This window comes from Tiliqua scincoides, chromosome 1, assembly GCF_035046505.1.
Source record: "Tiliqua scincoides isolate rTilSci1 chromosome 1, rTilSci1.hap2, whole genome shotgun sequence".
Lineage (NCBI taxonomy): Eukaryota > Metazoa > Chordata > Lepidosauria > Squamata > Scincidae > Tiliqua > Tiliqua scincoides.
The window spans coordinates 230,090,612-230,109,100 of NC_089821.1; the positions used below are offsets into that span (position 1 = coordinate 230,090,612).

An 18,489-nucleotide genomic window follows, 5' to 3' on the forward strand; every position below is an offset into this window, starting at 1 on the left:
TTTCCACCGTGAGGGGCAAAGGAGGATGAATGGGTTTGCATTTCCAAAGCCACTGTACCATGTGAAAACGCCAGAGCAACTTTTTTTCTCAGTACTGGCAATCAAGTCAACTGTGCATGTCAGCACTTTGCCAGATCAGAGCATGAGTGTGATATTGCTAAACTTCTCTGTGCATGGGGAGAACTGATACTCTTTGCAAGACCAACCATTTGCTCTTTCTGTTTTATGTAATTCCTCCTGTATTTAATGATTCACTCTTTTAATACTTTGCTTCAGCTTCTTACTGTCTTTCTAAAGGCTGATGCAAAACCACTGTTTGGATTTATTTTCATTGTGGAAGTACTGGAACATTGGGTGGGGAGTTTGAAATGGTTGTACGACTGGAAGAAATGGGGTCAGGCCTTGGCCAAGTCAGACATTGGTTTACATCTCATGCCCATTAGAGGACCCAGTTGTTCAAGCCAACCCCTGAAGCCTCAATACCAGTGTGCTTGTACCCAATGTGCCATTAGGAGGAGGGCAGGGGGACATCACAGGGGGCCCAGGGAAGAGCTTTGCCCCAAAACTGCAGCAACCTGGCACCAGCACTACTGACTGATGTACCAGGTGACCAGATACTAATTTGGGACTATCAAAGCATATTTAGTAGTGCTCTAAATCAGCGGCTGGACCAATGTGCAAACATTCGGACAACCATTTTACTACACCTGCATTATTTGTTTAATGATAGATTTGTATCTCACCCTTTTCCAGGAATTTTAGATGCTGACACTGAGCACCTAGAGATATCTTATCCAAGGAAAATTACTAGATCAACTTCTCGTCTCACTTCAGTAACACTACAGCATTGGATGTTCCCAGATAGTTAACTGGTCAGAGGAAAAGTACTTATTGAGAAAAATAATCCTAGAAGTTGGAAATATGTAACTGACAAAGCTGAGAGAAAAGTGAGCAACCTCAGAGGGCAGACAGTGCTGCTCAAGAAGGTAATCTCTTATAAATCCTTGTGGTTTTCTGTTCTGAAGATGCTGAGATGGCAATACAGCATCAAAGGTATGATTGGGTAGTGAATGCAGAATTATATTTCACCAACTTCTCAAAGCAGAGGAATTGGTCTGCTGGTCCAGATCAGACTTACAAGCAGCAGAGAAATACTTGGAAAAGAGGGGAGGGGGCCGGATAGTTCAGGAATCATGTGACAGGCTGAAGGGATAATAGGCAGAAGGAGCAACAGCAGCCTTCAGTGTGAGCCAGGCTTCCTTTGGGAGAATCACAGCAGCAGTCCAGGAGCAGAAAGGCTGGGGAAAAAGTGAAGGCAAACTCTTACTTGCAAGCTGACAACTTTTCCCTGTCATGTCAGCAACACAATATCTATAATCCTTTGTCCAAAAAAAGGACAAGAAAACAGAATTTCTTATCTTGCAAATTTGTTTTGAACTGAGCTTTATTAAGAACAAAGAAATCTCTGCAGGTGTGAAACGGAATCTGATTTTTAAGCAACATGACGACTCAAATCGACCATAACATGCATTACAACTATGAATATGAAGAGGATGAGTATATGAACCAGGAGGAAGAATGGGACAGGGACCTGCTCCTGGACCCTGCTTGGGAGAAACAGCAAAGAAAGGTCAGGACAAATAGATTTCAAATGTATATGAAATTGCACAGATGTATTCTGCTTATCTGTTTAGTATCCATTTGATGTTGTAACTGGTAAAATGTCAGTACCAAGGTTCATTTCAAGATAATTGTTTGTGCAGGTAAAGCAACTATTTTCAATAGATGTGCCACAGCACATTGATGTGCTACAATTGGTCCACAGATGTGCCACAAGAAGTTTGGGGGAAGGTAATTTATTAGTAGGGCCATTGGGGATGTGAACCCCCAACAGGCTGCACTGGGTGCACTGTCAATTGCACCCCCAATTGATTGCAATTGTGCCTTTCCAATTATCCAAAAACTGATGGTGTATCTTGACAGTTTTAGTACCTGTCATTATACTGTGAGATGAAAAGGGCTGAAAACCACTAGAGTAAAAAATGTAGTTATCATACACTATATTTGGGATTATATCACTTTAGATGTTGGGTATGTTACAGTGAATATGGGTTATGGGGCATCCTACTGGGATTCCCAGATTTGTCCAAAATACAAATGAGGGAATTGCATATACATCTTATGGACTATGTTATAAAATGTAGTTTGATGTCATCCTGGTTGTGCTTTATCTCACCCAAATGTGCTAAAATGTGGATTGATGAGGAGGGCTGAGGTGGGGCATGTACTCCAGCATCTGCTTGCCTGCTTTACCACACACCCAAGTCCTGAGTTCATCATGTTCATAGGCTGGGCTCCCTAAGCATTACTACACATCAGTAGCACAGGCGATGCTGGTATTTCACCACAAGCTCAAAGTCAGCTCATCTATTTGCACTACTCTCTACCCTTCCAAGGGTGTGTGAATTGGTCCTGAAGAGATAAAAAAGGAGAAGTGTCATCTTCAGTTTGTATGGGACAGTACATGCTTTTGGCTACACATGCCTCTTCACTGAGCAGTATGAAAATTCATCTTTCAGCACAGGAAAAACAAGACACTATGTTGTATGTCCCTAGATTTTCATGGCTGGCAATAATCCAACAATTTAACATACGAAGGTGGAAAAATCATGGTTGTGTCAAAAGATTAACATTCATGTTGTTAAAAAAAAGTCCGCTTTGTTGTGTAACTTTTTCAGAACTTCGTCAGGGAAACGAGCCTAGATAGGATATGTTTCTAGACAGGACACTATGTTACTAATGCAAATAATTTGGGCATTTCAGTCATATAGTAGCTTACCTGCAATGTCATGTAGGGCTTTGATCAGAACACTTGATCAGGTGCCTATCCATTTACCAATGGATGGTCCAGTAAAATGTGTAACTTTGGGATCCGCTCCCCTGAGAAGTTCCTTTGCACAAGCACCACTGAAATGAACTGCTCTTGTGCAGATCCTATTAATATTTCTGGAGACTGCACAGGAGACATTCCATATGGAAAATTTACTCTTTTTTTGAAATATACTTTTTCTCAGTGAGCAGCGCATTAGCCTGACTTTGCTTCCATACAAAGAAAAATAGCAAGTTGCTTGAAACCCTTGCTTCAAATGTTCCATTAATTCCTCCCCCTCAGTCCAGAGAAAAGTTAGACATTCTTAAATCCCATTGAAATCAGTCCATTTCAATTTCTTGTTTGCCTTAATAGTACAAAGCACAACTGATTTTCTTTGGATTGGGGGCAAGTATTACTCCCCTGCCTTTTGCACCTTGATTCCCACCAGTATATTTGTCCCTTGTTAAGAATTTTTTTATCTTACAAATGATGCATTTTTGAAAATCTGTTTGTGCAAAAGAGTTCCCACAGCATGAAAAAGAGCTTCCAGAATTAAGGCATAAATGTAATTTGCATTTATGTTTCTATTTTTGGATAATGCATTTCTTTTCCACATTTTAATGAACAATACAGTACTTTGAAGAACAGGGTGCAGTTGAAGACACAATCTACCAAAACAAAGATGCAGGGCATCCCACTCATTTAATCTGAATTTGTGTATGGAGCCCTGTGTGAACGCAAGCAGTGCAGCAGCAGTGGTTGGTAGATGGCATTTTTTGTCCTTAGTATATCAAACAAGCATTAAATGGATATGCACAGCTATAAATAATATCTGATAGAAGTCAATCCCTTGTCTAGGCTTGGGAATCAGTCTGGCATTTGTGTTCCAGCAAAGATACTCTCCGAGTAGAAGGACTGCTGGATTTGAAAAGATCTGAGGGTGTCAAGCCCTTCTCCACAGTGCTAAAATAAATTCCACAGAGTACATTCTTAATATCCGTGTATACGATGAGAAGAGTGTTGCTGCATGGTCACTGAGCTTTGTTCAGGCTAGTAATATAATATTGAACAGTGATCTTGAAGCAAGCCTGGCAGTTGGCTAGCATGCATGTTCTATGAGACAATCTTGGAACAGGACAAAAATAAATGCCATTGTTTCTATTGTGGGCTGCCCTCTCCAGACTTGCCATTTCAGGATATGCATGGTATGAGAGCTGTCAACAGTTGCTGGTAACACATGATGACGTCCTTAGGATTACAATGGATGTGACGCCTAATTATAACCCCAGCTCATAGAGTTTCAGAGTTTGCAATAGTTCAGAATCCTTGATGTAGAATTATTCATTTCAGAGATTTCCATAAATTTCCTGGAAATGTTTCAATAAACTTCATTTTATTTCAAAAAAAAGTCTACAAAGAGCATTTGATGGACAGTATCATGAATGTTGACTTGAATTGAGAGGTCCAGGAAGGGAGGAGCCCAAGTCTTTCTATCTAATGTAGCAATTCTCAACTGTTCCACTATTGGAAGTACCACCAGTATCACCATGTTGTCATTGTCAGTTACTTCCGGATTGGGAGGCCAGATGCAATGCAACAAACACCAGTAAGAGGCTCAGGGCAGATAGGAGGGCTTTTTTGAGTGCGCAAAAAGCACATGCTAGAGCTCTGCCCACCAAGTCTCCTGCTGCATTGGTGGTCTCTTTGCCAAGTGGTGGGGAGCTGGGGGTCCTGCAGGTACCACTGGACAACACCACAAGTACTTCAAGAAACACTGATCTAATACAAAAAATTTTTTAAGACTTGTTGCAGATCGCAGAATCACATAATGTTGGAAGTTGACTTGGAGGTCATCTAATCCACTGCTACTCAGTGCAGGCAACTGCTACAGCATCCCTGACAAGTGGCTATCTAGCCATGTCCATTCTGGTCTTCTGAATGACTCAAATATGTACAGACATGTTCAAAAATTTTGGGTTTTTAAAAAAGATTTTTTAAATTTGATTTTTGTTTTCATTGACATGATGACTACAGTCCAATACGAGTCAAGTGTATTTTAACTCCCCAGAAATCAATGGGTTAGATGTGCTTAACTGGATTGTGGGCCCTGTGGCTGGATCAACCATTCGATGAAAAGAGAAAACCAAAGCTTGTGGGCTCCACACAGTTCTTGAGGACTGTAAGAAGAGGAATTGTGACCTGGAAAATGCAGAAAACATGCAGAATGTTGCGTAGCTTATCAAGGGGCAGTAAGTGGAAAACAGTCTTTAAAAAGTAAGAACCACAGCAAATTTAATAAAAACCCTCTCTGTTTGAAAAACAATCCCTTTTGACTAAAAGCATGAATAAAAACCAGATTGATTAGTCAACTGAGCTGCTCTAAATGAGATTAATATACAAATACATTTTATATCTGTATAGAGTAGTGGTCTTTAGCTTTTTTGTGCCACAACCCCCAATCAATCAATCAATCAATCAGACTGGGGATCCACCACCAATCTCACCCCTCGCCACTGTCTTTGGCCACCCCATCCCCCGTTCCCCAATCTCTTGTGTCTTCATAACAATCCTGTGAGGTAGCAACCTGAGCAGGACCAGCCTTAGGAGTGGAGCAAGACAGTAAGAAGAGATTGTGCAGCTCTTATATCAAGAGTTCAGCTTTGATAAGGCAGTACTGGATTGTGTCCAAGCCCTCTCTTGCATAGGCTTTGAAAAGTTGCCATAATCCCCCAAATGTGGGTTCGCAATCCCATTGGGGTCGCAACTCACAGACTGAAGAACACTGATAAAGAGACGAGGTAAATGTAAGCAATAATCCTTCTAAATGGCTGATTCTTTCTGTTGTCAGCTCAGGACAGAATGTTTGTTACCTCCATCAGGAACTAACAGCCCAATTCTGAGCTGCCCAGGATCCAGAGGAGCAAGTGGTGCCAAAATGGCTGCTGCTGCATTCTATGTACACTGGACAGCTGTATGCCCTTCCCCCGGGTAAGGCCACGGGCCCTGCAATGGGGCTACTCAAGTCTGCGCTGGCTATTTTACTAACGCAGAGTTGAGAGGCCATGTGTCAGGCCAGAAGGCCTGACATGGGGTTCTGGACCCGGCGAAGCAGAACTCTGCTAGTCCCACCTTTCTCACCCCACACTGTCCTATTTCCTAACATTTCACCCACAACTATAGTGGGCATTTTCAAAGGATTAAAGATGAGAACCACAGGCTGTTTGTCTCACCCTAGAGCAGGGGTGCCCAAACCCCGGCCCTGGGGCCACTTGCGGCCCTTGAGGCCTCTCAATGCGGCCCTCAGGGAGCCCCTAGTCTCCAATGAGCCTCTGGCCCTCCAGAGACTTGCTAGAGCCCACACGGGCCCGATGCAACTGTTTGACCTCTTGTGAGAGCTGTGGGATGAGGGCTCCCTCCACTGCTTACTGTTTCACGTCTGTGCAGCAGTGAAGGAAAGGCCAGCCTTGCTTTGTGCAAGGCCTTTTATAGGCCTTGAGCTACTGCAAGACCTTCATTCATTCATATAGGTCCATCTTTAATATATTCATTTATGCAAACTTATGTAAATTTATTCAAATTTTAAATGTAAATTTATTCATCCCCCCCCGCCCCCAGAACAGTGTCAGAGAGATGATGTGGCCCTCCTGCCAAAAACTTCGGACACCCCTGCCCTAGAGCAACTGACAGTCACTGTCCACTGATCTTGTCCACCATGTGTTCCTTAAAGGACTATGCACTTGCTTTCCCCAGCCCAGTTCTTTTCCTGTTCCAAATTCCCAAATGTTTGTTCTCTTACTATGGGGCTGCATCAGCTCTGGAAAGTTGGATAGGATTGGGTCCCAAAGTCCAATTGAACTCAATGGAGCTTCCTTCTGAGTACCTATATCTAGGACTATGTGTTTCCAGTAGGCAAGTTAGGATTACAGCCTAAGTTTTACTGAACACAAATGGGCTTATTTCTGAATAAGGTAAAGTAAGGTTTTCAAACACCTCTAGCCATAAGCCTGGGAGCATTATATAAAATAAAGGTGTGTGAAATGTAGAAAAGAGTTGTAATGATTAAACTCTTGTTTTAGCACTTTTTGGTTTGGTACTTTTCAGTGCAAACCTTGATCTACATTTGGAATAATGTTATATATTCCAACCGCGATATAGCAACCATGTTCGGAAGAGCTTACCAGGGTGACCAGATGTCATAACTGCAAAAGAGGACACCCCCAAAATGTAGGACATCCAAGAAAAATATGGGATATGACAAAATAAAAGCTAAAATACTCATATCTTGATTTCATGTGGTTAATTTAAACACTATATTACTTACTATTAAATTTAAAACTGTATTACATATAATTTATTACATATAATGTATCACTGGCTCTGCACTGCCTGCAGGGGCTGATCACAGGAAAAAGCAGGGCATTTAAGTTCTTTTCCAGGACACAAGGCTAAAAAAGAGAGCATGTCCTGGAAAAAGAGGACATCAGGTCAGCCTGGGCTAGGCTGAGCAATGGGGACAGTCAAGGCCATCTAATAAAAATTATAGTGTCCAGTGTTCTGGAGCCAGTGCTCATCTCAGCTATCACAGGATCCATTCGCTGGCAGACTAGAGGGCACTTCTGTGTTGCCCATTCTTTGCTATGAACACGCACACGATCAGGCAGACTTTGTTTCAGATTTCATTCCAAAACCACTGGATGCCACTGCGACCCAACGAATAGCAGCAGCTCTTTAGACTATGTTGAAATTTGGCTGCCAGAATGAAGCTGAGATGATGAACATGTGCAAGAATTCAAGCCATGCAGGTTCCCCCCCCTTTTCTGTCACGTATGCTTATGTCTCCCAGTGGTGGCAATTGTTAAGCCGTTTCTGCCCAATGTTGCACATACGCAACAGGGATCAAATGTGTATACCTGTGTGCAAAAATTTAACTCTGGTCAAGATTTCATCTCTAAAGAAAGGCCAGTTGGGGGGGGATGGGGAAGGGTTTGCCCTTTCCATTCCACTTGACTCTCCCCCCCACCCACACACAGACAAGTCCCTCTATCACCACCCTGGTGAATAATCTTGCACTGAAATCCCAGACACCCCCCAACCCCCAGTTTACCTGCTGGGTGAAGCAACAGCCATCAGAGGATGAACTAAGTGGTTCCCTGCTACTTGCCTGGAATCAGGCAGTCAGGACGATCAGCAGGAGCTGGAATTGGACCAGTAGTGGAAGCAGCAGCTGAACTTTCTCCAGGTCAAGGTCAACTCATCCCCCCGCCCAGTGGCTTCTAGGGATGGGAGGAGGGCAGAATCGCCCCTTGCTGGGATGCTGAGGACCACTTCTGATGGAACGCTCGCCATCAGGAGAGCTGTTTCTCCTGCAACCCAACAGGGGGAGTCAGAGAGTCTCACTAGAAATCCTGGGCCTCCCCAAAGAAGCACCCGCGCTGCAAGTCCTCTCTGCTTTGTGGTGCAACAACCAGAACCACGTTGTGCGGGGAGCACGACTGCTGGAAGACGGGCAGCTCACCAGACGTGGAAGCCGCTTTCCCAGGAGCCGATCCCTGCTCGCTGGCTGCGGGAGGGGCCAGGCTGAGTGAAGGCACAGGGCGTGCATTTCCACCCACAGCCTCAGTTCTGGTCCTCTCTGCTGCACCCACTAGGGAGGGATTAGGATTGTTCACTCAGTGGCTGCTTCATGGATCTTGTCTTTTCCCAGAGAAGTCCAGCTGTGCTCACAGAGCAGAGCAGTGAGGCTGTACAAAATATTCTGTTTAATGCATTACAGGCATGCTAAATCTTCCAAAGTGGGATCTAGGCAATTTGACTGCTGAGTCAAATCTTCAGAGTGGGATCCAGGCAATTCGACTGCATTCGTTTGGGTAACTAGTTCAGAGTCCTGGAGCTGGAAACTACCATTTAGTGACACCTGGTTAGCATGAGAACCTGTAAAAGATTTCCCTGCACACAGATGTGCCAGCTGTTTCCACACTGGGAGTTTGCAGAATTTCTTATGGAAAGAGATGCAAAGAGCTTATGAATGACACTGAAGTCTTGATGGTACCCTGTGCTCACCGTGCCACCATATCATGAAGCTAGCGGTGCTATATAGCTAATGCCATCATATCCTTCTGTTTTGCTGCTGCTGATCCATGACTGTCTATTAATTGGTTCTCCCCACTCTCAGGTTCACCCCCACCTCTCTGGACACACATGACCACAGTACAGCTTTGGCCCAAACACACAAATCCAGTAAGGCCAAGGCTGGCCTGCCCATGAAGTGACTTGACGCAGTCACATGGAATGCCAAAGTTGGAGGGGAGGAGAACTGACAAGCCCACAACCAGTCTGCTGCCCTCTCCAGCTGGCTGCTCCAGTGGGCACTCTGAGAAAGGCTCATGAGAAAATGCATCAGGTAATAGGGAGAGTGGTCATGGTTGAAGCTGTCTTGCTCATCATTAGTGACACCAATCATTAACCAACAATAGTGCTTATGACACTCTCAAAGCATATCACAGAACTATCACCTGTGATGCTCCAAGTGGATGTGTACATGAAATTAACAGTCTCCAACCAACAGCTCTTTGTTTATATCCTGCCTCTTCAACCCTAATTCAGAGTCTTTACACACACACACACACACACACACACACACACACACACACACACACACACAATAACAAAACAATAAAATCAATTCAACCACAAACTGAAATAAAAAAATAAAAATTCAGAATGAAAAAGGTGAGGAGGTAGAAAAAAATCTTAGAGAAAGCATATCTAAAGAAATCCATTTAACTTTGTCAGCGACTAAATGCACAGAGTGAGGAGCCTCGCTAGATGAATTCCATGGCCTTGGTCTGCTATAGAGAAAGCTTGATCCCATGTCTTCTACACACTGTATCTTATTGTTCTGGAAGTAGAAGAACTGTTCTGTTTGGGGTTGGGTGATTTTTGCTGCATCTCACTAAGCTACTATTCCACAGCAAGTTTTCTCAAGATCTCAGAATATCCGGAGCAGATTTGGAGGGAAGCAGGGAGTTGCAGAGGGAAGGGGGTTGTTGAAAATCACTCCTCTCCTCTTACACAAGCAAAAGTTCTTCCATTTATGGAACATCTACTTAGGACAACTTATTGATTTGCATAATCTCTGCAGCAGAATGCTACCATCAGGAAAAATGACTGGAACCTCTGAATTAAATGAGTAGCAATTACACATTTGTTGGGCTGTTCTCAGATCAGCAAACAAACTCTCACACTTCTTATGAATTCTGATGCCACCAACCACATTAGCAGTCTTTAAGATGTGCTCAGATTTATTCCATTGTAACAGGAGGACTGGTGTGTGCAACTAAGTATAAAGTTGAAAAGGCCAGTTTTTCAAGCATTCATCTGCACCACTGTTGATTATGGGCTTTTGAGTTTCACCTGACATTTCATTGCCATCTAATACGCTGCTCTGCTTCCATGAGTTGAGCAGTGACCAAAGTGCTCTGACTAATTAATGCAATGCCTTTTCCGGTCACAGGGGATTAAAGATTTGCAGTGTGTAGTGCTGAATGCTGGTAGCAACTTGCTCTCTTAAGACCTGGGTATATTTTGAATAGTTACTCAATGACTTTTAATAGAACAGATTAGTCAGAAGCAGCAATTTGTGCTCCCACCAAATGGGAACAGAATGAAGGTGCAAGGAAAAGGCCTCCATCACATGAAAAGCATTGGAATGAGCTCTGCTCTGTTCATTTACTTTGTTGGGCATCCTCAGAAGTGCTTATATACCATATTTCCAGAAGCTGTTTTCTCCATGTTGCTCCATGAGTAACCAACACATAGTCAGATGTTGGCATCTTTCTATACATCTAGGTATACAATGTGTTAGCAATAATAAGCCACTGATGTAATGTTGGAAATTCCTGGAGGCTCTGTTAAAATCTCTGGATTTCTGTCAGTGATCAGATGGAGATTGATGCAGATTCCTGGAGAGTAATGGAGACTCCAGGACAATCCTGAAGGGCTGGCAACACTAACTTGCAGGCACTGACCAAGTTTACCTATGGAATTGGATACTGAGAGATCACATGACTTTCCCACTCTTGGGAATCAAATGGACTTTACAATCCTGAGCCGGATCCAAGCCAAATCCTTAGCTTCCTGCTCAGCTGGGAAAGAAGAAAGGCAAGCAATAAACAGCAATAGGACAAACATGGCTGTTGCATCCTAATGACTCAGCAGCCTCTTCAGGATGCTGAGGCATCACAGGATGACCCAAAGGTCCAAAACAGATGAACAACAGGAGAACATTAGGGATTTTCACCACATCTCCTTGAATATTTTTGAAAGCCTAGGCAAGGCTACTTGCTAAAGTAGATACCAAAACTGCTTAACTGGGCCAAGATAGCATAGTTGGCTTCTTAATAGGATTTCACAAGTGACAATTCACCCTAACAACTTTGTGATTTGCTGTATTAACAAAAGATAAGGAATAAAAGGTAGATGTTATGGTAGAGACAAGATACGTTATGTATCCTAATAATTAGAGTACAGTGTGTTGGATACAGGAGATAAACCTAAACCCCTGGATTGCAGTTTTACTGTTGTTACCATGGGGGAATTGACGGACACTGTTGATTCCATTCTCTTGAACACTTCAGATTCTTATGCCATGAGCAATTTTGCACTGATTTAATCCCAAGAAACTAATGAGGACAAATGTAGATAAGTATCTTTTATCAAACCTTGAATATTGATCATAGGATAAAATAATTATCTAGGATAATGGTCCTTTCTACCTCATTGGCACATGCTTTTTGGAACATGCCAACATTCTGGACAGGTTAGGTTGAAGAAGGCAGCCTGGCATCATTCAACTCATAATGCCCTACCTACAAAGAGAACAGGAGGGGACCATGGTGTACCACACTAGAAGCACAACCAGATAAAATAAGCAATTTGCCTGCATTATTTTCATTCATTATTATTGAGCCAGTGCTAACATAATATTCTATACCCATTAAGTGGCTCATGGGTTAACATCCTTGCATAGCTACATTAAAAATGCTATGTCTGAATGAGCAATAAACCCAGTTTGCTCTTAAGTCATGCTTCATTGAATCACTGACCAGCAAATGATCCATTCAAGAAAAAATTTTCCTATCTGCTCCCACCGAAATTCCAAGAACAATCTTATGGATAGAAAATGAGATGTTGGAACTGGCACACAACTGAAGTGAAATAAGCCTGCTTTTCTTCTTCTTCTTTTTAGCTTCTAGCGGTAGAAGCTAGAAGTGCTAGAGGGCTTTCTCTTTTTCTTTTTTTAGCTTCCAGCATGCTCAGGTCGTTTTTCTAGGTTCTAATGTGCTAGGCCCACTAGAATTTCTCCTACTGAGCACAGCGCTAGAAAAGATGGCTGCCATCATGCTGATATAACTTCCACCTATTTTCTATTAGAACGAATGAATGAACCTGTCAGAAAAATGGCAGCCTCCATTGTATTGGCAACCTTCAGTCTCGAAAGACTATGGTATCGCGCTCTGAAAGGTGGTTCTGGCACAGCGTCTAGTGTGGCTGAAAAGGCCAATCCGGGAGTGACAATCCCTTCCACACCGGGAGCAAGTGCAGTCTGTCCCTGGTCTGTCTCCCTGGCTATGGGCCTTCCTTCTTTGCCTCTTAGCCTCAGACTGTTGGCAAAGTGTCTCTTCAAACTGGGAAAGGCCATGCTGCACAGCCTGCCTCCAAGCGGGCCGCTCAGAGGCCAGGGTTTCCCACTTGTTGAGGTCCATCCCTAAGGCCTTCAGATCCCTCTTGCAGATGTCCTTGTATCGCAGCTGTGGTCTGCCTGTAGGGCGCTTTCCTTGCACGAGTTCTCCATAGAGGAGATCCTTTGGGATCCGGCCATCATCCATTCTCACGACATGACCAAGCCAACGCAGGCGTCTCTGTTTCAGCAGTGCATACATGCTAGGGATTCCAGCACGTTCCAGGACTGTGTTGTTTGGAACTTTGTCCTGCCAGGTGATGCCGAGGATGCGTCGGAGGCAGCGCATGTGGAAAGCACTCAGTTTCCTCTCCTGTTGTGGGCGAAGAGTCCATGACTCGCTGCAGTACAGAAGTGTACTCAGGACGCAAGCTCTGTAGACCTGGATCTTGGTATGTTCCGTCAGCTTCTTGTTGGACCAGACTCTCTTTGTGAGTCTGGAAAACGTGGTAGCTGCTTTACCGATGCGCCTGTTTAGCTCGGCATCGAGAGAATGAGTGTCGGAGATCATTGAGCCAAGGTACACAAAGTCATGGACAACCTCCAGTTCATGCTCAGAGATTGTAATGCAGGGAGGTGAGTCCACATCCTGAACCATGACCTGTGTTTTCTTCAGGCTGATTGTCAGTCCAAAATCTTGGCAGGCCTTGCTAAAACGATCCATGAGCTGCTGGAGATCTTTGGCAGAGTGGGTAGTGACAGCTGCATCGTCGGCAAAGAGGAAGTCACGCAGACATTTCAGCTGGACTTTGGATTTTGCTCTCAGTCTGGAGAGGTTGAAGAGCTTTCCGTCTGATCTGGTCCGGAGATAGATGCCTTCTGTTGCAGTTCCAAAGGCCTGCTTCAGCAGGACAGCGAAGAAAATCCCAAACAAGGTTGGTGCAAGAACACAGCCCTGCTTCACTCCGCTTCGGATGTCAAAAGGGTCTGATGTGGAGCCATCGAAGACAACAGTGCCCTTCATGTCCTTGTGGAAGGATCACGCAGAATATGATTACAACATGGCAACCTCAGTACAGTAGATTTCAATGAAAGGACACAATTTTGCTGTTTTTAAAATAACAGCACTGGACGCACACTAGCAGCATGCTGGAAACATCACTTCCTGATTTTTTCTATGTAAAAAAAAAAAAAGAACTCACCCTAAGGCTGCAATCCTAACCAGACTTCCCTGAGTGTAAGCCCCATTGAACAAAATAGGACTTACTTTTGCATAGACCTGCCCTTAGTGTTTCAGGATTGTGCCCAGTATTCCCTAATGACCAGTGTGTTCTGTCACCTGGGGTACATGTCACCACAAATCACTAGTCATGTGCCAAGACTCATCCTCTGATTACAGAAACAGAGATAGAGGCAGATTAATAGCTATCTTAAATAGCTGTCCTACTTCTTCTGCTGTTATTGATTAAAATATCCTTCTGATATACACCAAGCTGAAGCTTATGGAATTGGTTTTTTTGTACATGGGGGTTGAAGTTACCCCTGCTGTTTTCAAAGGTCCCACAAATTTTGTGTTTTTATGACAGCTTTTTCAGCGTGTGCCTATAATACTCACTGGAAGTAAACCCTGCTTGTGATCACATCACAATATTATTATTATTAACAGTATTTATATACCGCTTTTCAACAAAAAGTTTACAAAGCGTTTACAGAAAAAAGAAATCAAATAACTAATGGCTCCCTGTTCCAAAAGGGCTCACAATCTAAAAGATGCAACACCAGCAGACAGCCACTAGAAAAGTCACTCCTGCGGTGAGGTGGGCCAGTTACTCTCCCCCTGCTAAATAAAAGAGGAGCACCCACTTGAAAAAGTGCCTCTTAACCAGTTAGCAATTAACAATATCACTGGGCATTCAATGGGTCATGTTAGGGTTGCATCATATATCACAGATTTGGTGTGTTCATCACCTGAATCCAGAGTGGCTACCCACAGCCACAACAGATGAGGCAAATAACTTAGGTTTACTTCCCAGCATTGTATATGCTGTGCTGCTAACAGAAGGTCTAACTAACATATCTATAGTGCAGGGGTGCCCAAACCCACCCCGGGGGGCACTTGCAGCCTCCCAATCCAGCCCACGGGGAGCTCCCAGTCTCCAATGAGCCTCTGGCCCTCCAGAGACTTGCTGGAGCCCGTGCTGGCCTGACGCAACTGCTCTCGGCATGAGGACGACTGTTCAACCACTCACCTGAGTTGTAGGACGAGGGCTACCTCCACTACTTGCTGTTTCACGTCTGTGATGCAGCAGTGGCAGCAAAGGAAAGGCGGGCCTTATTTTGTGCAAGGACTTTTATAGGCCTTGAGCTACTGCAAGACCTTCATTCATTCATAGGTGGCACAAGTCCGAAAAGACCCATAGGAGCTAGCAGCCCTTACCCAGGGGTAAGGGGAAAAGTTTCCCCTTGCCTCTGGCTAAGCCGCTTCTGGCCACTATCCTGCGCTGGATACAGTGCAAGCCTCCTGGCTTGCCTGTTCCAGAGCAGGATAGGATTGCGCCCTAAGGAATATTAAAATTCTGTAACATTCAGCATCACTACTGGGTATATATAATGCAAGAAATATCTGTCTTTTATCTGCCAAAAAGCAAGATTGAGCATTTCTAGGATTTTAATAGCTTAACCCATTTTTGCACGGCCCACAGGTATACACCTTTGATCCCTGTTGTGCATATGCAACATTGGGCAGAAATGGCTCAATGGCCCACATAAGGCCTGCCTGTGTGATGCAGTGGCACTGAAAGTGCCTTCACCGCATCTCATGAGTTAGCTAGGGCCTAGGTAGCAGCAGAGATGTAAATAAGGGTGCAATCCTAACCAACTTTCCAGCACTGGCATAGCTGTGCCAGTGGGGCATGTGCTGCATCCTGCAGTTGTGGGGTTGTCACGGAAGACTTCTCAAGGTAAGGGAATGTTTGTTCCCTTACCTCGGAGTTGCATTGTCTCAGTGCTGAAAATTTGGTTAGGATTGAGCCCTAATTTTTTTACTTACCTACTCTGCTACTCCTTGGGCTTCTATGGGTCTGTGCATATCCAGGGTAGCTATTTTCCTGGCATAAATCTGGTAGGGCCAACAGGGAGATTTGGGACAGGGCTGGGGGCGTAAGATCTCACAAATACTGCTGCCACTGAGATCCGCCACAACCCGATCCTCTCTCAGACTTCCCCTTCTACCAACCTACCTGTTCTGGCAGAGGCTTAGTGCCCCCCCCCCATTACCACCAGTGCAGGGTTTCCCAGCTTCCATGTCATTGGAGTGCCTTATGTGACAGGGGCCTGGTCTTACATTGATGGATTGCGAAATCCATCAACATGAAACCCTGATAGGATTGGGCCATCAGATGTAATAATGAGGATACTGAGCATCCAAATCTTCAAGGCAGCTTTAAATTCTATAACACTTCCTCAGTTGAATTCCAATAGCTGTTAGCTATCTTTCCTAACACTTTTAACAATTGTTATTGCAGACATTTACAGCCTGGTGCAACTCCCATCTACGGAAAGCAGGCACACAGATTGAGAACATTGAAGAGGATTTCAGGAATGGCCTTAAACTGATGCTGCTCTTGGAAGTAATTTCAGGTTTGTTTGCAGACAGCAAGTGTTTTTATGCCTCTATTAAAATGCCAGACCCTTCAATACATATTAGACATTGCTGTGAAACGTATTTACTGATGAGTGCGGCAAAATGAAATCTCTTTTCTAACAACTCAGAACAATGTGCAGTAGAAATCTACTATATACACAAACATTGATCACTGAATGCCCTTTGAATACATTGCCGTGTTGTAGTTAACAGTCCTAACAGATCTTTCCTAGGACATGAATAGTGAATATGACTGCCTGAATCTACTTCTCTGTAAATACTTCTGAATGGCAGAGAAGGAATGGAAAACTGAGAAAACAGAGCCTTACCTCCCACACTTGCAAAGAGGAGTATCACCAGAGAGTGAATAAAACAACCAGAGAAGCAAAGTCTCATCCTCCAGGCAGTATTTACATTTCTATCTACTTTAGTTTTTTTAATTATATTTTTCCATTTGTGCAATTCTGTGCACACTTATTTAGGAAGCACCATTGAGTTTAGTTGGACTTCCTTCAGATCAGGCTCCAGCTGATCTAGTTTTCTGCATTACATAAACTCCTTGCAAGAAACTTTTGCAAAATAATGTCCAGTTTAACCCCCCCTCCCAAACATTGCCACCATCTTTATTCCACAGAAATTCTTCAGAACCTTTATGACTTTCAATCTATGCAAATATACTCTCATAATGAATCATATCTCTAACATGCAAGAGAAACTTACAATGCATATTTTTGGTCATTCATGTTCAAGAAGAAAGGATTATGTTAATAATTAAACGTAAAATGTGACTAGAATAATGGTGAAGATGGGGAACCTTTTCTGTAAAGAACAACCAAAAGTGTTTGGTATATAAAGCTAGGCCTTTCTCCAATCATGGATAAGAGTGGGGAGGGTTGTCCCATTTTAAGAGCAAAAAGGGTACAAAAATGACTCTTCCCTTCTCTTTTTCACAGCCCCTCTTCTCAAGTGCTTTCCCCCCAGTTGAGCTCACTTCTGCAATCAGAGTCTAGATGGGGGAAAATGACACTAGAGACAGGCTTTGGTTAGGTGAACCACATGTATGAGAGGGTTTTGCTTATGTGCCCCTGCTCTGTTGATCTCAAAATCAGACCCTATTCTCTATGCCTCATTTGGAGAAGATGCAGCTTAAAAATAAGTGTCTGCCACTATTGCTTGTTTTTGAGTTTTGGGGTTGGGTTGTGCTCCATTCACTGACCAGCATCCTTGAAGTCAGGAATGAATTTTTCCTGAAGCCAAAGTGGCCATTAGTTTGTTGGTTTTGAGGTTTGCCTTTCAGTGAAGCAAGCAGTTTGGTGAGTCTTAGACATTTGCTTTGTCAAAATCTCATAACTCAACTTGAGTCAAGCCGTTCTGGACTTGCCCATCCCTGCCTCTAGGGCCACACCTACCACCCAGCTTATCACCTGAGGGCTGCCTACCTCTTTCTCTCACAGGCTTCAGCAGAGGCAGGGAGACGGTTGACATCACTCTATGCCTCCTGAGGATATTATCCAGCCTCATGTGGTTCTGAAGCCTCCCTTTGTCATCCCTGGCCCTCTTCTTACAGCATATTCCCCTGGCTGGTCCCACCCCTTTTCTGGTTCCACCCCCCCCCCCAGGTCCTAAGTTTCCTCTCTTTGGAAGAAGAAAAGCTCCTGCAAACACTCTCCATATATTGCTGCTCCTTGGTTATTCCATTGTGCACTGGTGTGCTCTGCTCAGCAGTCCAACAGCCTAAAACCTGCAACACAGAGGCCTTCCTGGACCTCTTCCAGCCTGCACCTGATTTTGTGCCCTCTTGGCTGGCCATACTCTGGGAAGCATTAAGTCCAGCCCCAGAATCATTTTTATACTTGCATTTTTGGTTTGGCATTTTGGGAAACCTGTAAGGAGAAATATTTGCTTTTAGAGACTTCCAAGCATGCTTCCACCACCAGTCCAGTGTGCCTGTAGCCAGATGTCAGTGTCAATAAATGTATTCAATTTGTTTTCCTACAGGGGAAAGACTTCCAAAACCAGACCGAGGAAAGATGCGTTTCCATAAAATTGCAAATGTCAACAAAGCCCTGGATTTTATTTCCAGCAAGGGTGTCAAACTTGTCTCCATTGGTGCAGAAGGTATGTAGAAGATATGAATGGCAGAGCCTGGTGTTCAGCCATAAAGTCAGGGCTTCTGAAAAGCTGCCTGAGTTTTGATGTATTACAGTTTTGAGAACTGGTTTTGTTCAGCATGTGGGGAAGGCAGTTCAGACTCTGCCTTCCCTCAAACTGTCACCACTCCACTGCAGACTGACA

At 43.9% G+C, this 18,489-nt stretch overlaps 1 protein-coding gene across 1 annotated transcript in view; it reads left to right on the top strand.

The window, feature by feature from the left end:
* Positions 1-1,236: 1,236 nt before the first annotated feature.
* The window catches only part of ACTN2 (actinin alpha 2), a 75,496-nt gene continuing 58,243 nt past the window's right edge, over positions 1,237-18,489 (top strand). Inside the window, exons 1-3 of the mRNA XM_066617160.1 lie at positions 1,237-1,630; positions 16,076-16,190; positions 18,193-18,312. Of these exons, the coding sequence (XP_066473257.1) occupies positions 1,502-1,630; positions 16,076-16,190; positions 18,193-18,312 (364 nt within the window). The 5' untranslated portion in view covers positions 1,237-1,501. The remainder of the gene's footprint in view (positions 1,631-16,075; positions 16,191-18,192; positions 18,313-18,489) is intronic.